Source organism: Varroa destructor, unplaced genomic scaffold, assembly GCF_002443255.2.
Source record: "Varroa destructor unplaced genomic scaffold, Vdes_3.0 BEIS01000005.1, whole genome shotgun sequence".
Taxonomy (NCBI): Eukaryota; Metazoa; Arthropoda; class Arachnida; order Mesostigmata; family Varroidae; genus Varroa; species Varroa destructor.
In genome coordinates this window covers 28,289,105-28,307,480 of record NW_019211458.1, presented here as the reverse complement: position 1 = coordinate 28,307,480, position 18,376 = coordinate 28,289,105, and the positions used below count along the sequence as shown (strand labels likewise).

The following is an 18,376-nucleotide window of genomic DNA, read 5'->3' as shown; positions in this document are numbered from 1 at the left end:
CTTATTCGAATCTTCTCAAAATTAAAGATCCACCTCGACGTTAGTTGAATGTAGATGTTGGTCAGAACTATTAGTCACTGTTTCTCCTCCTACGTTTTCCGCTTTGTAGGCGCTAATACTGCCATCTTGCAGCACCGCATGATGATTAAGAACTAGCTTTTCACTTTTCATTTTACCTCTGCCTACAGTTTATTTCGTATGATAAGTTACCAATTCCAGATGTGTTCCCGACTAACATACGAGGAACACAATTTTAATATTACTATTACAATGTCATCCATCTAATGAAACTGCCGTTAAATTGTCTAGGTTAGGTTAGGTAGTAAATATTAATAGGTATAGATCTAGACCTTTGCTAGTGGTATAGTAATTTCAGATCGATTTCTGATTTACTAATTGCACCTACTGTGCAGAATACTGAAAGCACGTATCTGCAGAGGAATCTTCTTCTGACAGCTTTTGATGCAACTCTGAATAAAACGGCACTTACTAATAAAGAATAATTAAACGAAAACTGCATTAGTAAGTATTGTGTAGCAGACAGAATCGATCACTAACGTAGGTTCTTCGTAGCTCAATCGGAAGTTTTTTCAGTACGTAGAAGGTACCACTTTGTCGTCTGATAGTTCTGTTTGAAACTTTTGGAAGCCTTTTAAATAAATGAAAAGAAAATTAGATAAACATACTCTTTCCAAGACAATTAAAATTGGGAAGATCATATAACGTCTATTCTACTAGTCATTTTCAGCCGTATTAGGAATCAAGATTTAGTGGATATATTTATAATATAATAACCGTATTGAAACTGGTAACACAACAGTGTCTTTATTATCATGAGGCGACCTACGATATCCTCTTATATATATATATATATATCTTACATTGAATTATGTCTAACACTAGCACTATATGTACAAGCATATACTATAACGATATTCGACAGGATACCTCTGTTCTGTCAGTTATCAAAATCAGTTAGTATTTTTCGATCAGCGATTTAATCACTGGCGGGTAGACTTGTGCTTCAAGAAATTGATTTAACATATTCAAAAGCCTCAAGTCCAATGTTTTCTTCACTTATTGACAATGGAGCCTTGCCGAGTGCTCTTCGGCGAACACATTTTTGTCCCGTGGCTACTATCGTCACTGCTAGAACTATTAGTATTTTGCCGGAAGGAGCGGTACACTATCGAGCGAAGAATCTCAACTTCATCGCGAAGTTTTGTAACGTGAAGCTCGTGAAGCTTATGCTCTGATGCCAACAGGGCTCGAAGATTGCGGTTCTCCTGAAATCAAGCGGATATGTCTTATGTTATTTGCTGATTTCTGCATTAGATTTGGTGTTAATTAGGTGTTCAGAACAACTTTCCAATGCTCATGCAGATATGTGCGTACGAATCTTACTCAGCTATAATTTAAATGGCTGCTAAATCGCTATATGAAATAATAAATATGTGCCGTTCGTATTGGGCATGTAATCCACATTGTTAGATAAGAAATAACGCCACAGATCAATTATAAGGTGTTATTATTTTTGAACTGAAAGAAGAAAATCACTAACATTAGCATGTAATATGCGATTTTTTTGAACACCCACAGGGTGACGCAACTTACGGCGAAAGCTTTTTCCAACTGGGCACGAGTGGTGACTATGAGCTCCTCGAGCTTCTCGACACGATCGCGAAGTTCAGCATCCTCATTGTTAATTCTTTGAGCAATAACATCTGGCAAGCACGATACACCATCAGGAACTTTGATGCATTCGCGTTCCAGTCTGTTCCGGGTTTCCATACGCATACATTCAAAACATAGTGACGTTCAATGAATGTAAAAACATCTAACCGCCGCAAAATAACCTACCAGGGTTTTAGTAACTACAGTTTAAAGTCCCGCGTTACTACTATGGCGATCATCACTCTAGTTTGTTTAAACAGTTTAAACCAGCTCATTAAACACGCACTTTTTCTGTTTCCTTACCTCTGGGACGATAAAGAGGTCTACAGAATTATTCATACCTCTAGCGATGGCCGTGTCACCGAACCGTACCGAATACATCTGGTCTACCTAAATAAGTACGTCCAGTTTCTACGTCCCGTGCTACTGCCGTCGAACATTTGTTCACACGGCTGGCTATTCCCAGTATGAAACAAAATGTGCCTATCCCACTTTCGACCCTGGACCACCTAAAGCTTCCTTGAGCTTAGTAGACAAACACGTTTTTACTGAGGGCTATTGCTCTAGAGCACTTACGCAAGCCGAGCTTTTTCAAGTTGTTCTAGTGTCTCGTCAGACATATTGTACGCCCGGGGCGGAGAGCCGTTGTTAAGACCGTTTGTGAGTTGTTTAAAAGATGTCTCGGCTAAACTCGAAGCAGGACTTTCCACTGACGATCTGCGCAATGCTGTAGGGACCTCTCCTCGCCTGGAAGTGACGCCTGGCCGGGATCCCGCTGGAGGCGACGAGCCATTTTCTTCGTTTTGAGTTTGATCACACACCGGAGCTGCTGTTGAACGCTGACAGACGATCACGGCATCCTGTCGTAGACTTTCATGGTGACCTGCCACGTGAGTAAATTGTGGCAGGTTTATTTTATGCGCGAAGAAATATAAGAAAATATTTCTAACCAAACTCGGTGCCCTACAAAAATAATTAATTAGTGGAAAGTACGTGGTTTGATGCGGGGGTAATTCATTCATCAAAAAAAAAGTTCAGTTATCGTCCGTATATAAATTTAGTGGACGCACAAATAGTTATATGAAACAGGCAAAATTTATTTCTTTTGGCTAATTGACCTGTGTGAGGTTGTAACTGTGGAACCTGTTTTAGTCGGTTGATTACTATCGTTCAACGTCTATGTTTGACGCGCTCAATTAAATTTATGGGGAAGAGGAAAAAGTATTGAGTTTTGAATTCTAGGCGTTGGTGTTTTAGGTGAAGGGCAGGAGAAAAGGACAGCCCTATTCGTGCCGTTATGCGGTGAAATTTCTTGTAGCTGTCGGATAGTCTAAGTATTCTCATCGTACTGGTGAATCCCATATGCTATATACGGCGTGCGGTTATTATAGACGACAGATTATTGTCGTTGTAAGAATTACATTTACCGAACACAATGAAAGAAGCGGAGAGGTAATTAGGTGTGTGGTAAATCTTTACCACAGGAAAAAATATTCCAAAAGGTTTCCCATTTGCAACAGTCAGTGACTTTCGTAAACAAATCGTGCTATAAAGATTCAATGATAGTGACCGTATGAGCTACAAAATTTTAGCTAAATTGACTTCTTCTAATGATCAGCATCGAACATATCACACTAGAGATTATACTAGCGTCAACACGGCCATACCTTGCTGGAAAACGCTCCTAGCTTCCTTTCGTACTGCAGTTGTAGGCACATTCGCCAACTGACGGTAGCGCATCTGCGAGGCTGGAATAACCAGCCTTTTCTCCACGTCCTGCATCTTTTGTGATTCCCTCTCAAAACTACGTGTCGACAACGGGCAAGACTCTTCGTGCAGTGACTGATCCTGCCTGCGCAGTACTGCCTTACAGCCTGATCGGTTACAAACAAATCAGATGAAGCTTAACGATTAGGAGAAAACCCTACAGATGAGTATCCGTCCACAGACGCGATGTTATTATCAATAGATGAAGACGCTCCGACACCGCACCGAGGAAAAACCACGTTACAATTGCAGCCACTATACGTGAACTATCATGCTATACATAGTGTCATTTAACGTAGCACTATTTCGGTTACGTAGAAACCTATCATTCATCTATATACCACTCATATACCTCTGTAACCTATCTGCGCCTAGCAACATTTTTATAGCCATTCTACATGACAAAAATCAATCAGCTGTCGTTATTTTTACAAACAATTTCAGCTTACTACACGTTAGGAGCACAATCATTATTAGTGCTTAATCAAACGGAATAGAAACGAATGAACCTTGACTTAGATACCTATCGTGTCGAAAGTTTCGGGTAAACGCCTACTAACACGGTTACCTTATAGTAAGATTTATTCAGATATAAACAACACCGATGCCGTAGAATACACACTATTGATACTCATGATTATTCCACTCTTGCATTTAGTACTACACCAGTTGGGGCCATTTCATTACGCGTTTGGCATCGGTTAACCATAGGTTACACCCTAGTGACCCTATGTATTTAAGCATTGGCATACTTTCGTTGATAGACTACAAAAATTGGTTCGCAAATGAAAACCGTTTTAAAATTATACTGCTTTTTTATAATTAAAAAAAACTCACTGCAATGGAATAGCACTTCGTGCCCATCTCCGAAACTCAGATTACCTTCTAAATAAATTCCAAACTATTAGATTATTTTAGATAGCCACAAAAAAAAAACATTCATTTTATAAAATATATCAAACCGATGTCTCGCTTACCTAGGAAAACACAAATCTGCAACTAAACATCTGACATTTAAAGGTGCCTTTGTTGCCGTCATTATGGACTACACTAATATGGCTACGACAAGCTGTCTGACATCCGGTCGATCCGATCGTATGCATCACATCACAGTCATCTTGCTTTAGTTTCAGATATTACTCGACTGCTCGCAATGGTAATTGTATCTGGTTTGTAAGGTTGAGTCTGCCGTTACCCCATCAAATTTCGTAGCTGTCTCATATTTGTAAATTTTGACGAAACAACAATGCAGACGAAATAAGATGTTCGCTAACTATATGCTGATTGAGACATGTATAGATATATGTACTGGGTAACCTGGCAACAGGAAGCTACTAGGATTTAAGAGCGGAGAACCTTCTTATAGGTAAAGCACCGCTGAACTTACTGCTTATTAAGAGCACAAGCTAATTCACTGTTTTACAATTGAATACTGAACCAGTTAATGGTCGATCATGGGCTATGCGGTAGATTCAATGTTTACGCAGCCTCTTGAGGCACTAACACGTAAGCTGAGTATTTCACTTCATACGGTCAAAAGGCGACCTCATTTAATATGGAAAAATGTGAAGTTTGTACTAAATAAACTAGAGCTTACATTAGGTTATCTAAAGGCACTCATGTCATCGGTCCTATTCGGTTTATCACAGTGCGTTTCGTGTAAGAACTTGCTAAGGCCTGAAGCAATATGTTAGAAGTCGTATATAGAAAGACATAATAAAAAAAAGCAGAGTGGACTCAGTGGAAATACGATTCAACGAGCATCTTCGCTAGTTCACAGTATTTGTTTTATATATGTTGTATAAAATACAGACGGAATTCGCACAAAATGATGAATCACTTGTACCTTTTGGACAAAATACGGGTCTGAATGGGCAGTTCACTGTGTGATCCTTTACCAACGAGGTGACTAACTTAGATCCTTTGGTCCAGGCATCCAATTGCAGCTGACAGCCATCACCTCCACACCTACGAAGCCGTAAGCAAAGCGCGAAAAGAACTGATTTAAATGAATTCCCGCATGTCCATTTGCGCAGACATAAAATATTAAACATAAGAAAGGCGTTAAATTCTACGGAGCGAAATCGGCAGGGCCTTGGCACTCAAACGTATGAAACCTACGGCATATAGAACCTAACAGGTTTAAACGAAGCTGATTCATAAAGACACGGTAATCCAGCCCTTTCTAGTTATCCAGCTCTGTGACAGAGGCCTGTAGTCGCGCAACCGTACTACGAGGGTGATTATGAACTTTTTGTTTACTTAATTCTAGCTTAGAACCTACTGAGTTGGCAAACAATGGAATATACCCGTCAACGAAAAACAGAAAGCCTTGGCAGCAGCAGCACCAGCGGTGATAGAAATGACACACTTGAATCGATCATTAGAAATGGTTATCCTTAAAAACCCAGACTATTTTTCTGGGATGGATTCGTTACAACAGAATCTAAGCCGAAAGATAGAGAAGGTCCTGTTGAACGCTTCCGACGAAACTAGCTGGTTACTAAACGAATGTTTATGTTTAGGATTTTTTTGCTTTCAGCCCCTTCAATATATGTGGCAGTGCCTAAGCCACAGTTAAGGATAAGGCTAGTCAAGCGCCAGACGCTTTTGGTGGGGTTCGCCGTAGACGGCGTAGCTATAATAGACATCACAATGGGTATCGAATACAGGGGCAGACAAGCTGCGTTACGGTAGCAATGACAGCGTAATAGTAGATAACGGTACAAACAACAAAGCATCCCATAAAAAGCAGTGCTTATACATTACTGTATAATACCTATAGCCTGGCCCTACGGGGAGTAAACCATCGCTTCGAACTTATTCACAGCAAACATGTGAATTTCCTACCTCAAAGTTATTCTCCGGTCTCTGGCAAATGAGGGATCGATAAGATTCCCACACAGACACTGAGCGCAGCAAAGACACTCGTCAACAGCGCTCGTATCGACTGCATGTGACACAATCCATAGGCTATCCTTGACCTGCCAACAATTGAAGCACGTAAAGATGTGATGAGGATCATCTATCCCCACTCCTGCAGCGCCCGCTGTCATTACCGGTGAGGTACCTGCGTTGACATGCCGATTTCCAAACATTAAACAGTATAGTGCTTATTTTAGTTAGATTAATGGTTTTCTCACTTTATTGCTAATTGAAAAACGACAGATTAGGATTATCGCATGGTATACGCTCTCGGTAAATAAAGCGTATCGCAAGCAGCCATCACAAGATGCCCTACTGTTCCAGTGGTTCTAGAAGGCAAGTACTAAGATAGGTAGATGATTGTGGCCGCTATGAAAAAGCTTACCATGAAAATTTTGACATTATAATTTCTTTGTGCATAGATTAAGTGCGCTTCCCGTCTCGTCAATGCTCTCTAACTTAAAGCCTTAAAGTGCGATTACCTCAAAGTGGTCCATTCGACACTAAACCATGCCTAACCTAAACAAGCATTGGTTACTTGATTTAATTACTTTTCACTTTTTTAGCGTGTGCGCCTCATAGGCAAATGGTAAAATGTGCCCGAGAAAATCAGTGGAATCCCAAGGTTTGTCTTTGCCCCAGCAGAACAATTTTGATCTAATCATGATCATACTGTCTTTATGCCACTTTTAGACCAGCTCAATTTGCAGTATTTGACGAATCCTGTGATAACAAGTTGTAGTTCCGACCACTATACAGCTTTAAATCTTTTATTAAATCAGATCGAGCGACAATCCCGCCTATAAAAATGGCTAACTTGCTCGTTCCATTTAGTGCGTACTTTCTTCCCTTTTAGGTGACTGACTATGACAGTAAACAGAATTCGGGGTACCCTTAATTTCCGTTTGAGTAGTGTATGTCTTACAAAATTAGAAATATATGTCATACGGGCAATTATCAATTCTACGGTCGTAATGGCACGGCATACAATACAGCCGGACCCAATTGTGTGTCATGAAAAACTTAGATATTGAAGAAGCATAACTTCGTTTTAGAACTGCTCTACTAATAACATACTCGAGCTTATTTTGTTGCCATTAAAGCAATTAATGATAAGAAATTAATTCCTGGAAGCCTAACGGGCACAACGGATTCTGTGTATTTTTTCTGTGCCCCATTCGCTGCCTACGAATAATAGGTAATGAAATATTGGAAGATAGTGCCCAATGCACACCAGTGCTTTAATTGGGTGCTAAAATAGGATTTGCTGCTGCTTACTGTTTATTTTCGTCCGATGTTTAGGTAAATATGGTAATGTTTTTAATTTTTCCCTGCGCCGACGAGGAAAGCATATTGACCATTTACACGGCTAGTTTAACCAGTTTGAGTAGGGATTAAGCACTACGTTTGTCAACATTACGTTTAAAAGTGTTTTTTTTTTATCGTAGCACATATACATTAGGTTTCACCCAGTCTATTACTAAAACAACATGAACAGCACTCTCTTTACACGTTCTTATTTTACAGATTAAAAACAAATAAATATACTCAAAATAATTGTATTTTATTATTGTGCTATGTTACCAATATTTGCACTTATGATTAAGCTTTGATCTCTAATTTTTGCTGCAAATTGGCTACGAGACAGGCATCTTTAGGACAACCCGTAGTGGTCAATAGGCCCTTGACCTAACGAAAAATTAATATCATTTATATATTGATTTCTACCTACACTTGTCATACTGCTAATTACTTGTCTTCATCAAAAAGAATGGCTATCTCAAGATGAGGTTTCCCTGTAACCAAGACCCCCTGACGGTTCCAATTTAGTTGTCGTTTCTGCATAAAGTACACATATAATATGTAGATTTATAGCAAGAATGGGTAACGCTCAAGTGCGCCTCGTCTAATTAGAAGAAGGCTTAGAGAAAGGCACTGAAAGACACTATAATAAGAAGTGACTGGCTTATAGGTTTACAATACTCAATGATGCCATCATTATTATTATTATTAATGATTAGTGCTATTTAGCAGCACGTAGATTATTACTTGGACCTGGTTGACTTACCCGTCAATTGCTAGATTGTTAGATCTTTGCTAGAATTTGCTAATACGAGGATCATTTTGTTGAATAAAGAGATAAACTTTTTCCTTCTCTAAACAGAGAACAAGTATATTGTGCATTTTAATTGTAAAAGCGGTAGTTATTATAGGAATCTATAGCCGTGAGAGAACTCGGTCGTTCACGATCCTGGCCACTAACTTGGAATAAAGAGGTCAGTGTTGTCGATATGGGAAGAATAGATTAGGAAATTAAGATATCCCGATCACGCTAGTTAACCGTCTGCTATTTTTATAAAGAGATATGAATAATCTTCATGTACTGCTATATTTTTGATGATATCGTTAGTGGCGTTGCACGATCGTGCTAAAGGTCGGAACAGTTTGCACGAGCAGATATGTTGTTAGATTGATGTGATACATTTAGCGGGTTAACTTCGAGGTTTATAATAAGTGAAAATTGTTTCAGGTATGTTCGATTAACGGGAATATTTATTAAATCAGCATACAGTCAGGCTGATTTAATAATAATAATAGGGTAAACCCAGCCTTTACTACCGTTGGATACATCTTTCATTCATATAATTGCGGATGTTCTAACCAGTGTTCGATTGTGAAGGTATGTTATTGTTGTACCAGTTACTTTATGCTTAGAAAAAAAAAACAAAATGAAATTACCGGATCCCAGTGCCTTAGCAACAGGGACATACCCACAACCCGGTTGTCATGTCATCTAAAATTGATACAAAATGGTAAATGCAAAAACAATACCACTAGAGTAAGGCATCGCTATGCGCAAGATAACTGCTGTTGTGATCGAAACATTAGATCCCTGCAACGAGCCGGACAGTGCTATTGAGGAATCAGCAAAGATCTTCTATTGTTTGATTTCTACAAAGCATTTCATTATACATTGAACATAAAAGGATTGTCATTTTGAGGATTTTACCCGTTACGAGCATGGGTTCAACACAATAGACCCCAAGAGCCGGTGATCGTGAAGTGAAAGATAATAGCCGATTGTTCACAGAACGTGCTTATTCAGCTTGCTAGCAACAAAAAGTCACGAATTGCTCACGATCTTCGATAAAACGGCAAATCTGCAATTCTCTTAAGAAATTTTATTGGCACAATTATTCGAAATGTCCAAAATTCAAGATACCATGCGTTATTTTTATGTATACTTTACGAATCCTTAAAACATTTATTTGCCTAAATTTCACCCCATTAAAAATCTTTCCATATACACTTTTGGGAGTATTCGAAGTGCCTTGACCTAAAATAAAACCTCAACTGATCTCAGCGATATATGGGCGAGGAAACCGCCCCTCTTTATAACAGGGGCCTAAGACGACATTTGGTTCTCGGTAACAAAACATCGCTATTGCAGGCAATTTCACTGCTGCACCTGTTTTAGAGATTATAACTGTATTATGTTTGATAAAAAAACATGATTCATTTTTAAGGTTAGCGACGACGGCTCCCGCTAACATTTTTTAAGGTAACCGAACTAGTGTGAATACATAGGTAGCATGCTCTTCGCAAGATACCCTACGGTGCCCATCAAAGCGCCTTCCAGTCGTAAAGATGTTAGAATTACTAAATGGGATCAACCATTTTCCATAGGATATAGTGGATCTAAACCTCTGGATTCCCTTGAACCCAAGGTGTCCCATGTAGCACTTCCGACAAGGACAAATATTTTCATCCCCTCTCGATGAATTTGTTCCGTAGTCGTAGTTTAGGTCGCTACTGATTCATGCCAATCAGAATGAGAACTTCGGAAAAACTTCACAAAAAAATCACTCTGTCGCGTTCTTCGCGAAATACACCCTGCCAACTGTACTGTAGACATATTCGATGCTCGATAACTTTAACCATTTTTCGTGCTCCATATGAGGATCGAGGACATTTGATTCGCAGTACACTATCTTCTGGAGTAGCTGGGCAAGCCGACATAAACCACGATATGGAGAAATAACTCTACGTGATGGCGAAAGCAACGCGAAAAAACAAACCCAATGGTCTGTTAAGTGTCCACGTGCACCGACATAGATATTCTTATCTACATTTATAATGCTAATTTAACCAATGGCCATATGTAGACTACTGTTATTTGTAATAATGGCTAGCGCGGTTTCAATGACAAAAATCACTCCGAAGTCGCCCCAGGCGGAATTCTGCGCGACGTTCAGTATATTCAAGAACGGACCGCATTTAATAGTTCTCCTATACTATGGTAATAGTACGACTCAAATTCTAATTCATTTTTTAGATGGGTACTTAAGCCATACATCACATTGATAGTTATTCCACGATGCAGAGCTATTTCAGTGTCGGATAATATATTACAGTGGAAGATTCTCATGTCCGGCTTCTCAGCTATTACTCAACGCTTTGGACGGCGGCTGGTCTCTTCTACAAGTAAACAAAACGTGGCTAGATTCAATTTCAAACGTAAACTACCTCACGCGTTCGTAAGTTCACTGGGTTAACACGTCCCCACTTCATTATTACGAAGACAAGCAATAGTTACAAGCAACGATTAGATTTAGATATAGAGAACTTTGACAGTATGTACGACCCTTACCGTATGAACTTCCGTTGATTAATGTCGCGTCATTTAGAATATTCATAAACGTCCTGACTCGTGGTTTGCGGTTAACGCTGAAGCCAGCACAATCCACGCACATAGTACCCAGCAGTGTGATACAACTTTCCACCTGAACCTTTTTTTTCGAGCAGATATCCTTCCTGTTTGTTTTTTCATTTAGTGTCACTGATCGTAACAGCGCAGACTTTTATCACACTTAAGTACTTATTTTTTTTTTATCACACTTAGTACTCGGAGAATATTAATGGTAAAGAAACTGTTGCGCGATGCGTAACTATCGTCCTGTCCCAAGCGATAAGCCGTGTCGTCAATGAGATCTGTTCCTCCAAGAATTGTTTGGCCAACATCTCCTCCGGTGTTTACCTCGTCGTTCCGAGTCGAGTGCTGGCAACGCTTCAGTAGTTAGTTGTCCACTCAGTCGCTATGAGAGGCTGTTTATCTACTAGGGCTTGAAAATTGTTTACACGTGTAGCCTCCTCCGTCTGATTCTCGTAAGTTAACTTCTATAGATCGTGTTTTGTCTATGAACATGTCGGAAAGTGTCCGTATGTTTGGATGCTGGCGCGCATCACGATGTGTTTGCCAGCGGCCACTGAACCAATACTCCTTCCATAGTAGCGAGCTGGCAAGGTTTTTCAAGGCTTCGCCTGCTCTACTAGGTAACAACCCTGCTACATCGATAGGTCTGTCCCGAATACGTCACACCAAACTTTATGCACATTCACCATTTCAGGCCGAGCATCCGAAGACTGCTGCTATCGACGATAATGACGATGGGATTCGCGGACTGCGGCTAGTATGATGAAGGAACAGCAGACCTGCTAAGTGTAGAATACACTAAACGTTGATTGAAAAGTGATAAACCCGAGTTATTACTAGATACGATTAAGCCCAGCAGTCGAAAATTGATGCTTTTTTTGCGCGTATTTGAAAGAACATCAGTCAACGGCAGACGATGACAGCTGTGATCCATAAGAGAGCTGACGCGCCCTCTTATCGTAGCGTTTCTTGCTTACCCTACTGATAGTGTGAGAGCAACACTCGTACGGCCTTCTTAAGAGAAATCGTCCCATAGACAATCGCTTATCAATCTGCCGTGCTGTTGAATCTCGCCAACGATTTGCAATGTGGCTTCACCTGTACATATATACTTTTCTCGGTGAAAGGTATGGTTACGTACACAGTGCTACAGGACACCAAAGAGATCAATTTGCCCAGCAACGGCTGTATGATTGCTCAGACTAGCCACTTAGACCGTGTAACTCGTCAACTTCGCCGGCTTCTGGGCCAAGGATTTCTTTTACTATCACCATTACTGCTCTGTTCGTTGGCAGTCAAAGCAAAATACGCCTCAAGGGGTGACCGGTCTTCGGTCCGACCGTTTTATCAGTTCTGTGTACTGTCGTCTGACCTATTACCGCCATGAAACGATAGTGATTTATCAATGGAAACGGTGGACGGTCCATGTCTCGACTCGAGTAAGAACGAGAGGCCATCAATAGATTTCTCATGTCTCACTGCTAGGCGGACGGGAAGTCGATTTCAATCTATTTGCACAAATGAAACCGTAAAGTGGCAACTCCACCATAGTGGACCACCATAGTGACATTATAACTATCACATTTGCTCAAGCTGTTGAGCAGAATGATGTGTTAAGCCTGTAGTGTAGGTAGGTAAAGGCCGCGCGGGCCCATTACGACGGTGGCTTCTTCGAGCACTTCGCGAGATGGCAATACTAAGCAGGTGAGCTTGACACAAAAGCATGTATGTTGCGTTGCGAAACTTGTTTTTCTAACGTCTGCTACTGATCATGAGTAACTTCCAGGTACCATAAACAAGATTAAAGGGCTTCAGCAAGACAGGCAGAGCAATGACTCAACTAATAAATGCCTCGACAGTCCGTTGCCGTAATCGCCACCGTTCAACCACAAGCTCGCCGGTGGAAACGGCTGATTCATCGTTATCAAAAGGAGAAAAGGTTCTGTGGAGAAATTGATAGACACGCATTGACCATGCGAATTTATCTGATGATAGATGATCACAGACTTAAAACTGAGAAAGTTATGTTCGGCTTAATTTTTGATTGCATTATCTTCCTTTAAATGAGCACATCTGTATCTAAAAAATATGTTTGGTTACAAAGTTAAACTCTGAAGTTCTTAGTTTCAGTCAAATTGTTGACATTAACTAATGTTACTTATCATGTTATGATGTACTGTGATAACGGCGACTGTGGGCATTTGTGTAAGTTATCGATATGAATAAGTGATACGATCAACAATGGTTATAGGGGCAGACTGGTTATAGAGGCAGACAGGAAATTACTGACAGTGAAACAGTGTAATCGTTTCATCTTTTTGCTTACATCCCTTTTTGTTCGGACTTGTGTTGGGCAAGAAAAAGAAAAAGAAACTATCAGTGATGTATTTTAATTATTCAATTTACCAATTGGTTTACCAATTAAACGCTGGTGTCTACGAAAGGTAACCAATGTAAAGTGGAGATGACTACCTCGGTATCAAAACCATAGCATTCACTGTGGAACTTCGATATTGGATTGGTTCGCTTTGTGTTTCCTGCTTAGCTAATTAGGATAAATCTATGGTAATTTCTATATGTGCAGACCCATTCGAATGTAAAGACACAACGGCAGATACCGGCATAGAGCTTCAAGTATGACATCGATCAGAATATTAGCAGAGCGTATAGGTTCTTCCTCATTGAAACGGCGCCATTTATTTTTTCCGCCACTCGTTGTCCACGGATGACATCACGAATCTTTAATCTTACTCATACAATCAGTTATTGAAATGTCAAAACACAGATGAAATGCAATATCGAATATAGGAGAACTCGGTCCAATGTCATGCGGGTCCGGGTTTTGCACACAGTCTTACGTATGAGGTGGACAAGAGCAGGACAACGTATCGTCAATGACGGACACTTCAGAAAGTTGCGTTTAGGATGTACGTCTTAGGCAGACATCACACGACTGGAATTATTATAATACATTACAATAATGTACTACGAAGACTATCAAATGATTCGTTAAAACTATCTGTTTACGAATGATGATAAAGGGACTATAAAAAACTTTTGTCCCTTTAAGTTTGCCGCTGACTTTGGTGCGATCTCAAGGATGCTTTTCACTTGAGACACGCTCGTTGATTGACAGCGAGTAGGTAACTCGTCGAGAACTAGACGAACCTGTTCGATTATATAGCCATTATAGCTTTCAAGTTGGGTGCACCGGACTCAATTTTGAAAAACTAGGAAAGGCGTTATTTTTCTACAGGCAATACTAAGAGACGGATCGTGAAAAGGAATCGGGACTTTATCACACCGTAGCCGCAATAAAATTCTCGATGCATCCATTAGGTACATTTGATATGATAGGCCCGTCAACTGCCGCAGATACTCGAGCCTTTTAAACATTTTTGACAGCCAAGCCTTCGCCCTGGAGAACGACATATAAAAACAACGCTTATTCGTGTCTTCAAACCCAGACTAAACATATTTATAAATTTTAGATTCATTCTTTACGCCCGAAAAAGACTAGTAAATTATAATCGGCTTTATAATTCGTCGAGCTAAGTGTCATCTATCGAAACCTGAGTTATACATGACCTTGTAGCCTTACATTTTAACGCTAATTATATATAGTTAAGGCTATTAAAATGATCGTAGTATCTAGCAAATATAATAGTTTACGTGATTGTGCCGTTTACTATCGAATCGATTCAGAATGCCTGTGAGTTAGAGATGCGACCTGTACGGCTAAAAGGATTAAAAAAATTGTTCTAAAAATGGCCAAAGTAATCTGCTAAAAATTTAAAGAAAAAATTGAAATGGAGAGTGTATCATTTAAGTAAAATTTGAAAAAAAAAACAAGTGGATTTTAAAATCAAACTCTGTCGCCTATAAAAAGACAAGCTTCAACAGATTCGTTTTCATACGCATCGTACATTATTTATCTCAAGATTATTAAGCCATAACATTACCACAGCTAAAATCCATATCTGTAATATTCTTAGGCAGATTATTTATTAGCAAGCACTGTCGAATTTTTTCTGTATACTTAGAATATATGCTCATCTAATTCATATATATTAGATGAATTTAGTAGGGCCAATAATATGACTGACAGGTACTAGCTCACATAGCTGGATCTTACTGAATACGTGCGGCATGGACGAACAAACGATACGTTTTTTTTTTTTTTCTTATTTAATAGACTCTCTCCGCCAAACTTAAATTTGAGTACATCATCAGCAACATGAGTTTATTTTTTTTTTTCTTTAATAACAACGCCACTTCTTCTAAAATTTTCGAACAACCAAACATTCGCGGCAATGAGTATTGAATGGCAATGAATAAAGAATGGCCTTCTGGTCATCAACTCGACCCCCCGCCTTTCGTCGACAACTGCCGGGCCTCAATGGCAATCAAAGCACTAACGTATTCCGTATGGCATATTACCGTTGGACGTATGCAGCGCGGACTAGTGCTTGTGTATCAAAAAGCCCTCGAATCATGTCGAAAAAGATCAAATGTGGCAACGATCTGGATAATTGGATGCCAAGACACTGGAACGTGTTCGATTGAACAGATTGTACAGTGCCGCAGTGCGGAAGTCTCGTGCTAAGAGTGGATATAGTTACGAAAGCAATGGCGTTGGTAAGCGAACACAGAGCGACCGTTAAAAAACCAAAGTATTATTATTAGAATGACGGAGTGCGGCAAAACAAGGCCGTATTCTTAAAACTAAAGCTTTTAGTAAAAATGAGGATATGGAACGGAAAGTGCATACAAATATACGTGTAATAAATCGTTGCTTTAAAAATACAAACTCGTGTACATTTAATAGAGTAATATAAATTGACAGTGATATAAAATAAACAATTTTATCGAAAGTATCGCTATTTATGCACGTATCAAACATCGAGCCTTTTCTTTTCGAGCTGAAACTTCTCAGCACTATGCGCCAGTGTACGTGTATGACGTCGTATCAGCATTTCTCAAACGCTTCATACAGACCGCCAATTCTAGCATGATGAGCTAAAGGCTTTACTTAGTAATATGTTAAGGTTCAGAAAATTAAATTGTGGAAATAAAGCTTGTTTGGTAAACGCAGGATATCTTGATTTTAATGATACGCTGGTCGATAGCTGAACAGCGCTTCTGCAGCGTCATTGTAACTTGGTTAAAGCTTAGGCCACTAAGCGATTCCTGGTCCTGACGCAACGTGGTCGTTTATGGCGAAACGCTAATTCAATTTTGATATTCAGGTAGAGCTAGCGGCATCGCCCGCAAGCGTTATCGAGTATCGAGCCATCATCTTGCCTAGCAATATAGAAACGTATGATTCCCCTCAAGCGTATGACCTGACTGTGTGTGACGCAATGTAAGTTCTAATAGTTGCCATAACTTATCACAATCCTTTGTCGAACTATAACGTACATCATAGATGGTACAGCGCAGAGAGTTCGCATGTGCTTGCCGATTTATTTTAATTATTCTGGAGTTGTTCCAATATGGCTGGTATAGCCTTACGATCTAAAAAAACGGTTCACGCAATTTAATGTCTATTTCCTCAACAAAGCTCCTTTCCCGTACCTTTCATAGCCAGTTATTGAAGAGCAATTTATAGTTTGTTTTTGTTCATGTTCCTTTATTACGGTGATTCAAACCACAGTCATTAGCTGAAAATATGCGCTACTTCCAGATCTGAAATTGATGTACGACACTCGTAAACGTGACGCTCGTATGGAGAAGTTGGAAACCTAGAGCTGCTAGACTGTCAGTGCAACTAACAAGAACCATCTGCGACGTAGAACAAATGTGAGCTTATCAAAACTATGAAAGATCGCCTGCACCCCCCTCCCACGGATAACTGGACAAAAAGCAGCGGCTGTATGTATATTTTACAAAGTTAGTCAAAATATTTGCGGCAGCCTTTGTTACCAATCGTTTCTTAAGCTGTCGGATCTTTGCATTGATAACCCATACTCGGCCAGAGCATATCAACGATACATCCTTTTTGGAGACTATTCCACGTTTAGGTTATCTTCCGCATCTACTTTCTGGGAAAAAATTGATCCCATCCCCGCTCCTTGTGAGAAAAATAAATGATTTGCCTTAATGGTCTATCCCGGTAGGTTCATCCGATTCCTATTATTCAATAGAGACAATATCACATGGCGTACTAGATTGCTTAGATCTCCGAGTAAGCTTAGAAGCTTACTCATCTCTTACCTGCCATTTTAGCTGACGTGTCTCAACAAAGCGTGGCTGCATATGAACTCAGTATCATTGCGCTTCGTCATTAACTGAATGAAGTGTTCATTCATACACACGTAGGATTCATTGTATCAGGTAACTGTAATGAGACGTACCTCTCTGTGTCCACTAAAAGGATGATTCAGCATTTGTCGAAGTTAGCATAGGGGCGGTCGTCATTGTTCTACGTGAACCTCGATAATGGCGGGGAGAGTTGCCAAACTCTCCCCGCCATTATCGAGGCATCCAGCGCTAGCAGTAGCAGCATGACCTCGAATCTCAGCTAACGATGGACGATCGCTTGCATCGACACGGCCACTACGCAGTGTCACGCGACTAAACAGAGGACAAACGTTCGCAGTAGAGTGACGATATACCTGTGATGGCTCTCTTCAACCCGTTTGTGAAGTTGGTTCATCATGAACAGCTGTCCAGTCGCAAGCTGTTGGTCGTAGACTCGAAACGCGGAAGATGAACCTGGCTAATTGGCTTACCGTAAAGCATTGATGACAACAACCACGCTCCCTAGTACATATAGGTAAATAATTAAATAAGTCAATAGAGCAAGGCACAACCTGAAACAGATTTATAGCGATCACAAGAGAAACTATAGTAGCAACACAACTACGATTGTCGAGGTCTAAAATGACGCGTGTGAAGAATATTCAAAGCGATAACCCAAACACACAGGCACGGCTGTCACTTAAATTCATACGGAAAACACATTTGGTCGAGCTAAATGTGTGGAAAATGCACTTATAGAATAAATGTTGCAGGCAAACGTTCTTTATGGCTCTATTTTTTTTCGGCCATTTTACCATGGCCGAAATCGCTAATGCTCATTGGTAGGTCACGACGAGACGAGTTGTTACAGCATGCGCCTAGGTGACGGTGAAAACATGCGCACAAAAATAGTCATAACATGGTTCAGGGAGTAAGCCCTGTAAAGCTCCGACGGGGGAGACCCTCGTAGCCACGAGTGTTGTGTGACATTTGCGCGCGCATCAACTAAGAGACAGAAATTACACCTTCTGGACGAGGGCCACCACCCTTGTT

General features: G+C 40.1%; 1 protein-coding gene and 1 long non-coding RNA gene across 6 annotated transcripts in view; one reads left to right on the top strand and one right to left on the bottom strand.

Moving 5' to 3' along the window:
• Positions 1 to 799: 799 nt before the first annotated feature.
• On the bottom strand, positions 800 to 17,435 carry LOC111251021 (uncharacterized). Of its 4 annotated transcripts, none has more exons than XM_022807167.2 (7): positions 17,297 to 17,435; positions 6,292 to 6,511; positions 5,288 to 5,409; positions 3,342 to 3,548; positions 2,251 to 2,557; positions 1,615 to 1,774; positions 800 to 1,286 (listed from the first exon to the last, which is right to left on the bottom strand). In XM_022807167.2, the coding sequence occupies exons 1-7, from the start codon at positions 17,301 to 17,303 to the stop codon at positions 1,074 to 1,076; spliced, it is 1,236 nt and encodes a 411-aa protein (XP_022662902.1). In that variant the 5' UTR covers positions 17,304 to 17,435; the 3' UTR covers positions 800 to 1,073. The 4 variants fall into 4 exon arrangements, with proteins under 4 accessions (XP_022662902.1, XP_022662901.1, XP_022662903.1 ...); XM_022807166.2 differs by lacking the exon at positions 17,297 to 17,435 and adding an exon at positions 11,018 to 11,150; XM_022807168.2 differs by lacking the exons at positions 6,292 to 6,511; positions 17,297 to 17,435 and adding an exon at positions 5,563 to 5,685.
• The window catches only part of LOC147755500 (uncharacterized), a 26,760-nt gene continuing 21,029 nt past the window's right edge, over positions 12,646 to 18,376 (top strand). For both annotated transcript variants that reach the window (XR_015329403.1, XR_015329402.1), the window contains exons 1-2: positions 12,646 to 12,784; positions 12,867 to 17,858. This is a non-coding gene — a long non-coding RNA (uncharacterized LOC147755500). The remainder of the gene's footprint in view (positions 12,785 to 12,866; positions 17,859 to 18,376) is intronic.